The sequence below is a fragment of the Pollicipes pollicipes genome, unplaced genomic scaffold, assembly GCF_011947565.3.
Source record: "Pollicipes pollicipes isolate AB1234 unplaced genomic scaffold, Ppol_2.1 Scaffold_6686;HRSCAF=7923_pilon_pilon_pilon, whole genome shotgun sequence".
Lineage (NCBI taxonomy): Eukaryota > Metazoa > Arthropoda > Thecostraca > Pollicipedomorpha > Pollicipedidae > Pollicipes > Pollicipes pollicipes.
Window position 1 is genome coordinate 40,649,328 of NW_023596921.1, and position 15,832 is coordinate 40,665,159.

The 15,832-nt window shown below is 52.0% G+C and overlaps 1 protein-coding gene and 1 non-coding gene across 3 annotated transcripts; one reads left to right on the plus strand and one right to left on the minus strand.

Moving 5' to 3' along the window:
- Positions 1-472: 472 nt before the first annotated feature.
- TRNAA-CGC (transfer RNA alanine (anticodon CGC)) lies at positions 473-544 on the minus strand. Its single transcript has one exon. It is a non-coding gene; the product is annotated as a tRNA-Ala (tRNA).
- Positions 545-812: 268 nt separating this feature from the next.
- Positions 813-15,337, plus strand: LOC119108620 (deoxycytidylate deaminase). 2 transcript variants are annotated; one of them, XM_037232220.1, is made up of 7 exons: positions 813-927; positions 5,154-5,312; positions 7,958-8,056; positions 9,429-9,664; positions 11,811-11,927; positions 12,281-12,377; positions 13,800-15,337. In XM_037232220.1, exons 3-7 carry the CDS (start codon positions 7,980-7,982, stop codon positions 14,002-14,004), a joined length of 732 nt encoding a protein of 243 aa, XP_037088115.1. In that variant the 5' UTR covers positions 813-927; positions 5,154-5,312; positions 7,958-7,979; the 3' UTR covers positions 14,005-15,337. The 2 variants fall into 2 exon arrangements, with proteins under 2 accessions (XP_037088115.1, XP_037088114.1); XM_037232219.1 differs by lacking the exon at positions 5,154-5,312.
- Positions 15,338-15,832: the final 495 nt, after the last annotated feature.

Below are 15,832 nucleotides of genomic sequence, written 5' to 3' on the forward strand. Positions count from 1 at the left end.
CCCTGACCTGATGTTCCCTCCCCCTCTTCACGCTGGCGAGATAACCACCTTCCTTTCCCCCATCCCAGCTTCCTTGGCCTGGCTCTAGCCCCGCCATGCCTCGCAGCCAATTCGCTGCAATTCTTATCGTTTTTCATCTGAACTCAAGAACAAAATGGTCTACGTCTGGAGAGAAATAGAGCGTGAGATAAAAAGTAGGAGAATCCGTATTTAATAATGCCTTGTCGTTGGACGTCCCCTCACTGCTTTTGCACTAATTATCGTAAAAACCCTCGGCGACGTGCTCCCATTAGCCCTGGAACTTTTGTCACAGTGGGCAGCGGAATGGGATGAAACAGCATTACGTATTAAATAACAAGAATGCGGTGGATGGTAGGTTAAAGCGAGTTGAAATTCGTCGTGTGGAGTACCTACCCGTACCGCATCGGAGACAATATTCGGAACCATTTTGAGTGAAATGTCAAAACGCAGTTGGAGATGCCGGGGTTTGAACCCGGGGCCTCTCACATGCGAAGCGAGCGCTCTACCACTGAGCTACATCCCCACTGGGGAAACTGCGCCCGGGGAAGAGTCTTAATCTACATGCTACGCTAGCACCGCGTCTTAAGGTGACGTAGATTATCTGTTGTGGCTAATGTTTATGTGCTTGGCCTGCGAAGGATAAAATAATCTCAATTCGGAATAGAATTATTCAACTGTGAAAAATACATTTTGGAAACTGCAATGGGTCCCGTTTGGATTAGCGTAACCCTAGGGGTAGCCAAGGCCAAGGCTATCTAACGCCATCTAAGACCAAGGCTAGCAGGGGAAGCCTCGGGGCTGTTTGAAAGATGGGTAGCACCGAAGGCGCGGCACTCAAAAGGATTGCTAGTTTCGTGACGTGCGCGACGCTCCGGACTCAGCACACGGCCGAAGGCAACCATCGCTGTACGTAAGCGTTCGTAAACCGCTGCAAATATGGTGTTGCGGCTTGTTCGAATCATAGTATAAAGGAGCGTAAATCTCGGTTAAGTTCGATCATATACCGAACCGCCCTTCAAGGGAGTCGCTAAGCTATGCACATCACTTACTCGTTTGGCCCATTGATTGTATAATGTCTCGTGGGCTGTGGGGTTAACAAAATAAGGATGTGCCTAAATCATCGGTGTAACCGCATCTGTGGAGTGGTTAAAGGACAAATCAGACAGAGGTGTAGTTTCGCAAAATGAGTTGGGGGGGGGGGGTCAGTGAAAAATCCCCAACCTGCCCCAAAATATGCCACCAAATGAGTTTCTCCTCGGATTTTGCTCACTTTTTGCTCAAAAGTGTGGGGAGGGGGGCTGAAGTTCAAGTTGAGGGTGCTGGCTGGAGCTCTCCCAACTGAGAAGGAAACTGCACCCTTGAAATCAGGAATGGAGGGGTCAAACTAGAATCTGGATGGGCAGCTCAGGAATGAAGTCAATGGGAGGGGGCAGGGGTCTGGGCTCCTCTTGGTTCTTGGGTCCGGATTTCTCCTTTATCACCAAAAGTGACTGCCAGCATAAACACTCACCAGGAAGTTAGGAATTGTTGTGATGCATACTTGCTGAGCCCCACTGTGCTAGTAAGAAACCCAGGTCATGCCCCTGCCAACATGACCATAAATTTCTAGTTGGCATGTTGCATCAGGTACCTAAACATGAAAAAGTGTGCCTGCTATAGGTAAAGCTCGAGGAGATGGAATCCAATTTTGTGAACTCCAGGGGGGGGGGGGGGGGAATAAAAACAGTGGTTACTTCAGTTGCACCCATGGTCAACTGAGGCAAAGGTGTCCAAAATATTTAACTGGGCCATATTTAACTGAGCGATAGGCGTCCAAAATATGCTGCGGGTGATGAGGGGCTCATCTTTGAGGTAGCTTTATGGCATTTTCAGTTACATCCAGGGATTAAATTTTTGTGAATATGTTGGGTCGGATGAACAGGGAAAAGTGACGAAACGTATCCCCGAAATATGCCCCTAAATGGGTTACTGGCCAGATTGGACCTAGTTTTTATTAATGTTGGGGAATCTGGTGTCCAAACTGATGCTACACCTGCTACCTATGAGTGTCCAGCGCATGAAATCTTACTATAAACACCAAAATATAGTCAGTGCACCTGAATTGTGCAAAAATTTGGCTAATGTCATGGTTCATGTTTTCCTGAATTTTTTCCTAATGTGAACAGGATATGCCATGCATATTACTTAACTAGTGCATGTGAAAACCAACAGGTGTGTTGGCTCCTGCACGACTAAAATGGGAGCATGTATTGGGTTTTTGACATAGGAAAGAATTGGGCTTTATATGGTAAATAAGTGGCATTCTATGCCTGGTCTTTGTCTGTCTTTTTCCACCTTTCATGCAGATAGATTAACAAATAGGAAGTGCAATAAATGACTAAGACATGTAATGATTACTGAATAAGTAATCAAGAACAACTGGAAAAATAAAGAAATAACTGGTTTGTGTACATTGATTATGTCGTCCTGTTCAGGTGATTGTGGGTTCGCTGGACCCACCACCATCAGTACAGTATTATACCAGTCATGCAAGGATAAAGGGTACTAACTCTTGTTTTCAAGATTGTTAAGCAGAAGATAACCACCATGAAATATACCAGGTTGTAGAAGATCAAACAATCACTGGGACGTTTCCTTTCGGTCTCAAAACTGTAAGCCTGGTTACGAGAGGGACACGCAGCGACGTACAGGTTGAGCGATGGATTACGTACTGATGTTTGACCAGGACCGATAGTGGCTATGGAAAGCCCGTGTCGCGCAAGGGTGGTTGTACATCAAAGGCCTGTGTTTTCCGAGTATTAGGGTTGGAGCGATACGGGCGTCAGACTCATCACCTTGATAAGGGCATCTGACTCATCACCTTGACGAGGGCATCTGACTCACCACCTCGATAAGAGCGTTTGGTTTACCACCCAGATACCGATGTTTTGCTGACCACCTCGATAAGGGCACTTGGCTCACCACCTCGATAAGGGCACTTGGCTCACCACCTCGATAAGGGCACTTGGCTCACCACCTCGATAAGGGCACTTGGCCCACCACCTCGATAAGGGCGTCCAGCTCATCACCTCAATAAGGAAGTCTGTTTCATCACCTCGATAAGGGCATTTAACTTGTTTCATCACCTCGATAAGGGCATTTGGCTCACCACCTTCATAAGGCAGTTATTGGACTCACCCCCGTGATTGGACCTCGCCCCCGCCTCACAACTAATCGGAATCTCTTTACGAGTACACATTATTGATTTATTAGAAAGACGAATATATGGCCATCAAGCGCCACTGGTTGGCCAGCGCCTGCGTCTCTGTCGCCGATTGTCACACGGGTTTCAGTGATATGTGTGAGGATACACCATTCCATTGACCCCAGTTACTGAATGCATCGAAGTTAACAAAGTCATCATCGTTATGCTTTCCGGGCTCTGGCCTTTAAGGGGCTGCCACCTGACTGCTCGAAAGACTCGGGTCGGAGAGGGACCGCGTAGCATCTATGCTGTTTCTGGCGGCATCGTTTCTTTCGCCGCTGTTTCGCACGTCATTTCCCTACTGCGCTCACGCAAGTGCTACCCTTCCGAAGGCGGACAGCCGTCGGCGAGGCCATGTAAGGCCTCTCGCTCCCACGCTCACGTGTTTATCGGAAGATGTGCAGCAGCCGGCAGCCCATCTCAGTTCGGAACCCAGAGACGCCCGGGAGCCGTCCGCTGGGTTTGATTAATGGATGCCGCTGCGGATGGCACGTGCCCTGGTGCTGCCAGGCCGGCTACGCGCGTACCGCGTGCTCGAGCACGTGCCATGGCGAAGAGTCGTCTTTGTGTGTGCTGGGTGCCGAATGGCGCGACCCCGACGGATGTCGTCCGCGTGTGGACGCAAAAAAGGCACTGCGTGGCCACAGTCACTCGGGTGATCTCGGGACTCGCCGTCGATCGCTCGTCCGCAGACGACTGTGAGCCCTCGCATGTCCGCCGCCTGAGCCTGGGTTGCAAGTCTGAAGACGGCTTTCCGCAGGAAGAGTGTGACAAGAAGCAGGCACGTTACGGTGGTGCCACCGAACGTGATTGCGGACGTGTGCCAACTCCCGACAGCGTGGTCTACGCTTGGGTTCACAGCGGCCGGTAAAACCAGGGTATACTACCAAGGTGTACTACGTGGTGTTCAAACGTGGTACGTGGTGTACGTGGTGTCAAAACGCTCTACGGCCTGGTTCACGGTCGCAGTTTTGAGTGGAAAGCGCTCACCGAGGTCACCAGCATCAAGCGTGATTAGACGAACGTGAGGGCCCTGCTCTGTGATTTGTTTCGGTTCTTGAAGAACACCGTCGTAATGCCCCGTACGTAGCGCCGCCTGCCTCTGGTTTACATACGGTTTCTGCCACGAGTGTGGGTGTGATCTTGCTACGACATCGACTGTAATGTCCAACGTTAGACCTGTCCTTTGTGCCTCGACTGCTGTTGTGGAATAGGCGGTGCGGGCGCTAACAGCCTGAGAAGAGCGTTACAAGATCAAAGCTGTTAGGCAATCTCGCTGGCTGCTGTTCAGCTCGCTGTTCAGATAATCGCATATGCACGTGAGGCTCATCACGGAACCCGTAGCCCTATGCGACAGCCGCTGGACGCCTTGAACGGGCAGCGCAACGAACAAGCCACAGCCAGCAGGAAACGGTCCAAGCCTGTGCAGCTCCCGTCAGTCGCCAAACGATCTGAACCCCTGTAGCTACCGTCAGTCGCCAAACGGTCTGAACCCCTGTAGCTACCGTCAGTCGCCAAACGGTCTGAGCCTCGGCAGCTACCGTTAGTTGCCAACCGGTCTCAGTCTCTGTAGCTCCCATCAGTCGCCAAACGGTCTGAGTCTCGGCAGCTTCCGTCAGTCGCCAAACGGTCTGAGCCTCTGTCGCTCCCATCAGTCGCCAAACGGTCTGAGTCTCGGCAGATCAGCTCACGTCGGTCGCCAAACGGTCTGAAACCCTGCAGCGCTCGTCAGTCGCCAAACGGCCTGAACCCCTGCAGCGCTCGTCAGTCACCAAACAATCTGAGCTTGAGCAGGCTTTGTCAGTCAGTCGGCCTGAGCTTCTGTACCTACCGTCATTCAGCAGTCTGAGCCTGCTCAGCCCCCGCCTAAACGACGGTTCCCCACCAGCTTCTGACGGCGCTCACCAGCTTTTCTGACGACCTGCTGCCGTAAACCACCCAGACGCCGACAACTCTCAACAACTCTACACCAATACTTCACCGGCCAGCGCCGACAACGACTGGTGAAGGACGATTGGTCAAAACTTCACCGACCACCGTAGCAAAGGTACTGGCCCAAAGTCGCACAAAATTAGCACCAAAACGTATTGTTTAAAGACTGTTCCGCCGTGGCTGCTCATCCCGAAGAAGGCGCTCAGGCGGTATATCCAAGTGCCGAATGTGTAGTGGAAACTGGAAGGCATCAATTTGTCTTTCAGAGACCAAATGACCTTCCTGAATGCGTTGGGTATGCCACCGGTGAAGCCGCACGTGACTTAGTCCAGATCCGGTTTAGTCGCAGGGAATCCGAGCTCAGTTTATTGGGCGTGCTGTGGTTGGATTTTGCCCTAGAAAAGCCAAATAACCGTTTAGCGTCCGTTTTGTGTGTATTTATTCAAGCAAACCCCTAACTGGACTCGATCACACTCAAACCCAGGCTGGGGTTTGGCTGGGGCTTGTCCCACAAAAATAACTTGGAATTTGCTTTTGGCTCGCCCAAGCAAGACCTAGCTATGGCAGCTGGCAGTAGAGAAGTGAGTTTTGTGCTCGCTGTTCCAAGTCGGCTACCATTTGAGGATTGCGCATCGTTTTCGGATTTTGCGCACAATATTTCTAGGGCTCTATGCGTCCCTGGGTGCAAAACAGAGCATTGCGATAGGTGGCCAATGTGCTGTTTGTCATGGATATTCGGCTTTTATGGTGCTTTTTTTTGTATATTTAAGTCCTGCGACTCCGTTGCTGCGACTGCCTGGTCAGCAGAGAGCCAGCACACAGCGAAATATTGTCATTTTGAGCAGCGGTACTGCCGGTACCGTCGCTGCAACAGTTACGAATATTTGAAGTCGCTTATTGCTGAAATCCACAAATGGGGAGCAGTATTGTGAAGGAGACATGCTGTTGTCTCATAGGCGTGTAGGAACGCCTGTAGTTTCTGGTATCTTTGTTTGAGTTTGTGTGTGTGTGCTGGGTCTGTAAGCATGGCACTCGCCAAGACAGAAGGCAGCCGGTTTGTCCGTCATCTCGACTTTGGAGCTAGATGATAATGTAATGTGTGGGATGTGAGCAATGAAAGCTGTGCGATAGTCGCACACTTTAATCCTTATTTTCACTTCATTTTCCTTGCAACTGAGGACGTGGTTAGGCTGTTGTGCGCTCGGGCCATTTTCACATGTGATGGGTGGTAGATGGTTGGTAGAAGCCAAAGGTGGCAGTATTTTTCTGGGGATTTTCTCATCCTATGAAATCACATTTTGAAGAAAAAAAACGCGGTGATGCCGCCGCAGATTTTGTGCACGATCAGCTGATTAAATGTCACCCGTCCCAAACGCGCCAGGATAAATGTATGTAGTGTTGTATACCGTCTTGGCTCATCTTCTAGAAGCTCATCTGTAGCATCAGACCTCTAAATGTGTTTTTTAGGTAGTCGTTTTACCAAGTAGCCTCAAACTGCTGCGTACGAAGAACACGTCAGTTGCTCCTGGATTGTGAGGTCTATTGGTTTAAACCATAGTATTGGATGACCGCCTGTAATCAGTGCTCATTTTTTCTCAATAAGCATCAACAAATTTCCGCGTTCCTATGCTTATCAGTTATAAGATAGCGAGTTGTCTGGGCAGCAGTGTAGCCCCAATAGTGCCCCGATTTGTTTGCGATTGAAATAAATGCGCGAGACTGCATTCCCAGGCGGGAAGGGAACGGGTGCAATCCATTTAACACCAAATTAACTGAATGCTTCAAAGCCGCAGCACACCTTGCGTAAAACTGAGGGTTACCTGACAAACGACATAAGAAGGGCACGAAGAGATCACTGTGTACTATGTTAGTGGTGGTGGCCTGTGATGTGACCCGCGGTTTATTACGGTGTGCCATAAAAGTGAAAGATGACAAAAGCCGAACATAAAGCAATGCAAGTGAAATAAAAGTAGTTAGGGATAACTGAGATAATATAAATGAGACGAAGAAAAATGAAAGACATGGAAAGTAAGTGACAAGTGTGGCAAATGACAGGCCACTGATACCAACAGCCCTGCCAATGTAATGCCACGAAATTGCGATGGGTTAATGTGCTGGAGACCTTCAGGAGAAAATCAAGCCCGGCTGCATGCATACCGACACCCCTGCCAACATAAGACTAAGCAAGCTTGTTGTCCATTAGGTGACAGGGGTGTCAGCATAGGCAATCAGAGTGAAATCAAAGTCGGCCTGCTCGCAATGCTTCAAGTTGCTGCGCGGCATTGCGCACACATGCACGTACGCAAACATGCATGCACACAGATAGGTTTATGAGAGAGCTTTATGACGAATAAGTTTCTAGCTTTCTTGTCTTGTTTTTTTTTTTGGGGGGGGAGGGGGGCTGTCGACTTAGGCTCATTTGTGAAGCTTTGTGGCCTAGGCTGTTAAGAGGTGGCGGCAACGGCGGCTGGTCCTGAGACGCTGAGCCGGCGGCCGTAGCTCGTGGGCCGACCACGAACCGCAGTCAGCTGGCGGCCAGGATCATCCGCGCAGATATAACTACATCCAGCGGTGCCCTTTGTAACGATACGATAAAGAGTGTGAAAGGTACCACGAGTTTGTCATAACAACAGCAATATGTGTATCTTACTGCCTCGAAGCCACCAGACGTGCAGTGCACGTTTGGTGCATCACAGCAATGTGCGCTGGCTGATGGCCAGATCGTAGTGCAGTTGTGCTCACCTATGGCCCTGTTTACAGCCCGTTGTGAGCTGTCGCCGGGATGAACGCCAACGTCAATGAAAACGCATCTGCGGTCCAAGACGCGCCCGACTGCTTGGAGGGCGCCGGCTCCGGCCGGTAAGCGTCATTGGCACAGAGGGAATAAACGCGTTAAGAGTCAGCTGCTCGGCTCATTTGATGATGGCTGATTGGGTCCATGAAACCAACCAGTTTTTCTTTACGACAAGTCCAAGTTGGACAAGCGAATAAATGATGAGGCTGTAATATTTACTTCAGCTTGCCCTGGTGTCCTTTGCATCAGTAGCATGTTTCTATCTACTTACGTGGCGTCGGCGCCGGCCTTTGGATCAGCGGCGCGTTCCATTCAGCTTGGTTTGCGTCTGCAGGGTAAGTCCCAGCCGCATCCTTGTATGCGGCCGGCGCACATGATCCGCCGACACCAAATAGTCATGATGACTGTTTGCGGGACGGGGGGACTGCCCGCCGTGGGCTCGTGCGACCCCCGGCGGCGTCACCCGGTTTGCGTAGGCGTACCGGCTGGCCGCTGAGGAAGCGCTACATTCCGCGGTGCAGAGCCTCGCCATCGGCCGTGCCGCCGCCTCGCCACTGCTCGCTGCCGAGCGGGAGATGATCGGCGCGGCCGCGGCTGTCGGGCGCGCCTCTGGCGGTGGTCGCGCTCCGGGGCTGAAGCGCGCCCGCGTTAGTTGAGGTGTGCGACGCGGGCGCGCGGGTGTGATGCGCTCAGACGGCACCGTCCACCTGTCGGCGACCTGTGCAAAGAAGGGACACTGGGAGCGGGAGGTCCGCAGGAATTTGGGGAAAGGTGTCCAGCGGATGATCAGAATGTATTGAGGCTTCTCACCGGGTAGGGGTAGAAAATCTATGATTATTTTCCCATAGTCTCGAAAATGTTTCTCGAAGCCACTGTAACGGTTTTTCCGAGCGTGTTGTCTAGACCACCATCGCGAATCTTCCATGCCCACATGAAGGTTAGAAAAGCAACGAACACTCCTGTTTGGGTCATTGTACTCGATATCCGTGATGTCTTTTGCACAAATCCAGAACTATCTAAAGAATTCCGTAACGTGCGCTAACAGAAATTGTTATAAATTTCCGCACAGGCACGCAAAACTGTCGGAAAGAGGAGGCGACAAGCACAATTTTTAAGTAAATCCTTGTGATGCATCAACAAGGCACCAATCTTCAACTCCACAAGACTTCAGTGCACTGCCTGCTGTTCTGTCCCATGTTCCTACCCCCATGCTGAGCGTCGGTGTCCTTGTTCCTACTCCTATGCCGTCCTTCTCCGTCTCCGGATTGCAAGCGTGGCCAGTAGCAGTGCTAGGTGTGAAAGCCGCTCCACTACTGGAGGAGCTTGCTCTCCCCTCCCTCCCTCCCGCCCTGCGGTCTCGCCCTCCCGTCCGCGTCGGCGTGGGGACTCGCTACGTCACAGCCGCTGCTCCCTCAGCCGGCCGCGGCATGCCGGCAGGGACGCCAGCCTGAAGCGGACGGGCTACCTGGAGTGGGCCGAGTACTTCATGGCCATCTGCTTCCTGTCTGCCATGCGCAGCAAGGACCCCGTCACGCAGGTGGGCGCCTGCATCGTCAGCGACGACCGCAAGATCGTCGGCATCGGCTACAACGGGATGCCGCTGGGCTGCAGCGACGACCGCCTGCCCTGGGGCAAGGTGGCCGCCAATAGTCTGGACACCAAGTACATGTACGGTGAGTGCCGCCGATGGTCCGGGTGCCAGGGACACGTACAGTGAGTTCCGCCGATGGTCCGGGCACCAAGGACATGTGCAGTGAGTACCACCGATGGTCCGGATATCAAGGACATGTACAGTGAGTACCGCCGATGGTCCGGATGTCAAGGACATGTACAGTACAGTGAGTACCGCCGCTGGTCTCCATGCCAAGGGCATGTACGGTGAGTACCGCCGATAGTCTGGATACCAAGAACATATATTGCGAGTACCGCTGATGGTCTGAAAACTAAGTGCATGTGCAGTGAGTGCTGTGGATAGTCTGGACGCCAGGTACGCTTGCGATGAGTACCGACAGTTTGGGCACCAAGCACTTGTGCAATGAGTACGGTGCGCAGCAGTCAGTACACCAAGTCCGTTTACGCGCGGTGAGTCTCGTCCAAAGACTGTGGTGTGGGGTGCAGGGAGGGGGGGGGGGGAGGGCGGACGGGTCGAGGCGAAAAGCTCCCGCCGGCTGGGGACTAACGAACCCGACAATCGCCAGCCCCAGTTCGTAGCGTGGGTACGGGCCGCCGCGTGTCATTTCAGTTGCCGTCAGCCTGCCTGATAAGCCCACACCGCTTCCGTGGCTGGCGCGGCTTTGGTAATCAGGCCGGCTGGAGAATCCCTGGGAGCCGCTGTTTATGATAGTGATACCCCGCATCCGCGTGCCCATTGACTGGAAGGAAGACCCTTTCCTGTTTGGCGGTCGCAGTCTGAGGTCCGTGACAGGGTCTCCCCCTCCACTCCTCGGGGACGGTCGGGGATGTGCCGCTCCCTGACCCCGGATGTCTGTGCCATGGGTTCTGCCTGTGACCCGTGACCTGAGATCAGGCTTGGCCGATGTGGTCTTCAGCGGAACAACGCACGCGTTAGACATCACTGGATTATTCCAATGCACCAAACGATGCTGTTATTATTCCGTGTGTCAATGATGCCATGCGGGACAGTAATTTAAACAACTTGGGATGTGTCCAACGTCTTCACGATGTTTTAAATGTTCAGACCGTCCCGGATTTCAGGAACGGCCATCGCTCTTCAGCCGCTTTGCTTGCTCAGACATACGCTACGGCGAGCGTTACATGACACGGTCAGTCGCTATAGGGAATATACCGCCGGCAGCATTCGTTCATTTACCAGGACCAGTGTGTCAGTACCCTTAAATCCATACCCATGTAGGCACCTCAGGAAGCCTACACCTAACCACATTTACGCCCGGTTTGTTGTAATGTTTGGGCTCGTTCTTGAAATAAGGATATTTTTCCATCAAATTTGCAATTGTCCTTCCACTGCGGTGAAGCGTTGGAACATACACGTAAATCCAACGGAAGAAAGGCCCGGCAAGCAACATTTACGTTGCCAGGTATGGCTCTCTAATTTTGCAGCTTGTAAATCTTTCCGGATGAAAATAAGACGGAAGACGTCCTCCGCAGATTAACTGGCTATTGCCCATTTTTACTACGGCAGCTTGTATCACCCGGATGTAATCTGTTTAACGCTGATGATGCAGGTAATGCAAAACTTTATGTTTATGTTGATGTGTGGTGCGAGCGAAATACATGGATGTATAGAGCTCACATATTCTATTGAAATATGTCCTTCACTGTGCACCAGTGACCTCGCTGGGCATAACATAGCTCAGAGCCGGGATATTTTTCGTTCGTCCATGCTCCCGTGCCCTGCAAACACACTTGACTCAGGCATAAAACGTGCGTGATTGTTTCTGCCCGGTCTGTGCGGCATTACTATTTCTGTTGACAATCACATGCCGACAGTCGTGTACAGTCACGAAGCGCCGACTTAATTTTGAACAGCTGGAAATCAGCTGACATTTTATCAAGCATCGCGCGCAATACGCACCATTTGTCACAGTCCGATGCGCTGCCTGGCTATGATGTGGCTGGTAACGTTACATTTCGACGCGTTATCTGCTAGGATGTGACTGATAACGTCCCAGTTTGGCGCATTATGCGCTATGATATGACCGGTAACGTCCCAGTTTGGCGCATTATGCGCTATGATATGACCGGTAACGTCCCAGTTTGGCGCATTATGCGCTATGATATGACCGGTACCGTTACACTTCGGTGCGCTGTCTGCTGGTGATGTGGGCGTTTATGTTGCAGTTTGCCATGCTGAGATGAACGCCATAATGAACAAGAACTCGGCAAATGTGAAAGGCTGCACCATCTACGTGGCTCTGTTTCCCTGCAACGAATGCGCCAAACTGATCATCCAGTCGGGTAAAGTCGGCGCTTCAGTGTAGGGGGCTTAGTCGAAATTGTAATGTTAGTTAATATAAGCAAAAAAGGCGTGGCGTTATTACGTTAGCGTCTAATGTGTCGCGCTGGCATTGTTCAGTGCCGTGAGATGTTTGACTTTCCAAAGTTGGCTATGACCAGTATTCAACACCCGCACCGTTGCAGACGATGTCTGCCGTAGTCTCTGATGCTCCTGGAGACCTTTTCAGGTTTCGAATATGTAGGCACTACTGTGCTGTTGTAATCTTTCAAGTTATCTATCTTCCTATCTTTAGAAGAAAAATCTGAAGTATCAGCGACTGGCTGACGCTACGCCTGTTTTGCACCCGCGCCAGGTATCAGGAAGGTGGTGTACGCATCTGACAAGCACTCGCACAAGTCCTCCACTATCGCCTCAAAGCGACTTCTCGAAATGGCTGGCGTTGAGTGCTGGTGAGTGCGGAGTTACTCCCTCGCCGTTGGGTACTGATGGGTACGGAGTTACTCTCGGTCGCTGAGCGATGGTGAGTGTGGAGTCACTCGCTGCCGTTGGGTGCTGGTGGGTGTGGAGCTACCCCTCTTCGTCGAAGGGCGTGGTTGGGGCTGTTCGTTGGCCTAGTGCATGCGGGTAGCCAATTTAAAATGCTTGGAAAGGCGTTGTGGTTTGCTAAGTTGCGAACACCGTGTCACGAAACTGCTGTGTCCTAAAATCCAAGCCACCACCCATGCTATGCGCTAAGGTCCGTGGTCGACTCAGCAAGATCGATACCTTGTTCGTGGTCCAGGAAAATTTGACGTGAAACATGAACTTTGTTAAAGTATCATTTTTTCAGACGCACCACAAATGCATTGTTTGCGTCCAATAAAAGTAACATCATCGCTGACGAAGTAAAATATCCGCGTACGGCTTTGTTCTCGAAGTGCCGTTCATTTCCGTTAAGTTGAAAAATCCAGCAGCGCTCTTTTCTGTGCTGAAAATGATGTTTTCTCAATTGAAAAAGTATTTCGCTGTCGACTTATTTTTGTTAATGGCACCTGTTCAGTGGAAGGACAGACGGCGGGGCTGGCTACGGCCCTCTGCCTCCCTTACCTCCACTTTTCACCTGACACGGGAACTACCTAGCTCCTTCGCGACGAGGAAATAAGTTTGTGCCTGTGAAAATCTGCGAAAATTTGTCAGTCTTTGGCTTTCGAGGTCACAAATGCACATATCACTCCTACTTTCCTCGTGAATTGCATGTTGTCATTCTTGCGACGCCTAGACGCTGGAGGGCGGCTTGCCTTTTCATTTAAGCACATATTTCGTTTGCTCGTGAATGAAATAATCCACCGTCTTATATTTTGTGTAACGCTTGTCAATGAGTCTCTGCTGACTTTCTAGTCCATTTTTTAAATCGGCACGCTGAGAAAAAGAATTGCGTCGACCACTGCCAGTGGTTCCTGGCCCTAGAATGAACAGATTCCGTAAGAGCAATGTAACTGATTCTAAGAAATAATTTATTCTTAGAATCTGAGTCGCATTACTCTCGCCGAATCTTTTGATCGTAGAGACTGGAGTCACCGAAACTTGTCAGTACGACTTTTTATCAGTGTAGCGTATGTTGAAAATAACGTCCCTTCCAGCCCGTAAAGTTGGATCGTTCTATTCTGGGGACGCTGTTTTGGATGCGCAACTTCTAAAGATCACATCCTTTGGCATGACGGCCTCATCAGCCCGCTTGTCTTTTGATTGCTTCGACTCATTGTGACGGACTGCATGGAGCGCCGAGTGGCTTCTCCAACGAGCGTTTCTGTTACCTCGCTCAAACGGCACACTTTCTTCTTATTTCCGGCCCGTTCATTGTCCGAGCCCTGACAGTCGCTCGTGCCTTTCAGCCAGTACGTGCCTCCGCGGCGCCAGGTGGTGATCGACTTCGACGTGATCAACCTGAGCAGCCTGACGCAGCTCCCGGACTCGCCGCCGCGGCCGACAGCTCAGCCGGAGGCGGCTCAGCTGGCCGAGAGCGCTCAGCTGGTGGAGACGGCGCGCCGGGACCTGGCCGAGCTGCTGCTGGAGCGTGGCCAGACTAGCCTCCACTGAGGCGGCTCAGCTGGCCGGGAGCGCTCAGCTGGTGGAGACGGCGCGCCGGGACCTGGCCGAGCTGCTGCTGGGGCGCGACCAGGCTAGCCTCGACCGAGGCGGACAGACCTGAAGGGCGTGCGCGAGACGGACTGACCCGGAACTGACGGACCCGGAACTAACGGGTCCGAAGCTGACGAACCCTAAATACACGGGCCCGGAACTGACGGACTCGGAATTGACGGACGCTAGACTGACGGATCCGGAACTAACGGACCCGACACTGACGGATCTGGAACGAACGCACCCGTAATTGATGGGTACGGAACTAACGGACCGGAATGACGGACACGGAATCGACGGATCCGGAACAACGGTCCCGAGACGATGGGCATGGACTGCCGGATCAAGATGGGCAGAACACGGACAACGACCTGGACGGAACGGGACTGCCGGGACGGGTTTGGCGGACCAGGACTGATGAACCAGGACTGATGAACCAGGACTGACGGACCAGGGATGGCCAAGCCATGGCTGAATAACTGAAGTGACGGAGGAAATGCCTGCTGGCCAGACCTGGTACTGGCGGGCTGGAATCGACAGATGAGGAATGCCTTCACCGACCCGGCCAGGCTGGCCACGGATAGTGGTTCCATGCGAACGCGGCCTCTAGTCCTCCATGGTGATCCAGCATATCCACTGAGACGGTTTTCACATGAGTGTGAGGATGGATATTCCAATTTAACGCCGTAGGTATGATGACGTCAGGGCCTATGAGGTCCCTCCGCCTGTTTTCTGCTTTTCAGAAAATGGTTTTGTAGTCTGACACCATTAGCCAAGTGACTTCTAGGTCCAAAGCTCACCTCAGTGTGTTTTCTGCTTTTCAGAAAGTTTTGGGGCTCGTTTCGAGCTGAGTAGTGCTGGCCATGGGCCATGAGAGATAGCCTGGGGGAGTAAACTCATGCGTACCTCAGCGGCGATGCATACGCTGGCGCGCAGTGTATTGCCGAGCATAATCGCACGCAAAGGTAGCCATAATGACCGATGAGCTCAATGTTTGCAATGCATCGTCGTTGCGTGTCGACACTGGCGAGCCATGCTGCTGGCGCCTTTCGGGAGGAGGCGGGTGCTAACTCAGGCGCTACAGGTGTGCCGTGGTCGATCGAGCGACGCTTGATGTACATTGTACATTGACGACATTCTCTGGGAAGCTGAGCGGTGTGTTTGATTTGATGCGCCAGTAGCAAGGATCTTAGGGCCGTATGATGATCTGCGCATTGTCGTGGTGTTTGTCCGTGTTGACCTTGCGTATTCATAATATATTGACATCTGCCAGATTTGGCTACGTTGGCAGCACTCCTGGGAGTTAACTCGACGAGCTTCTATGCGATTACACGCGATGTGCAGGATTGGGTTCGCTTTAGCAAAACGATATGCCCATGCATACGAATTCTCTTTGCGTGCCTTCGGGATCGACCTCAGTCGCGTGGTCGTCATATTGACCTCAGTCAACCTCAGTCGCGTGATGTTTTATAATGAAGACGTCAGTCACTACCCTCGTTTTCTCTCTGCATTTAGCTGAGAAAACAGCCTCAGCTCGGTCCGCGAACGTTCGGAGCTCGGGTCCGCCTACAGAGGATGAGTGATCCCGCCTCTGAACACTCCACCCTCTGCCCGTTATGCCGTAGACAGTGGTCGAGATCGCGAACCATAGGTGGCGCTGAGTGCGTCTGCCGTTAGCTGGCCTCCTAGTCATCTTGTCGACACTGTGGTGATCGCAGAACGGGCCACCTACGTGTCGAGCCATCCGGGTGGCTGGGACGCACTCATCTGAAGTGTTGGAAGGGTG

Coding starts and splice junctions, on each gene's coding strand:
- LOC119108620 (XM_037232220.1), top strand. CDS start 7,980: ATGAACGCCAACGTCAATGAAAACGCATCTGCGGTCCAAGACGCGCCC. Junction 9,665..11,810: donor GGACACCAAGTACATGTACG/GTGAGTGCCGCC, acceptor TTTATGTTGCAG/TTTGCCATGCTGAGATGAAC. Junction 12,378..13,799: donor ATGGCTGGCGTTGAGTGCTG/GTGAGTGCGGAG, acceptor CGTGCCTTTCAG/CCAGTACGTGCCTCCGCGGC.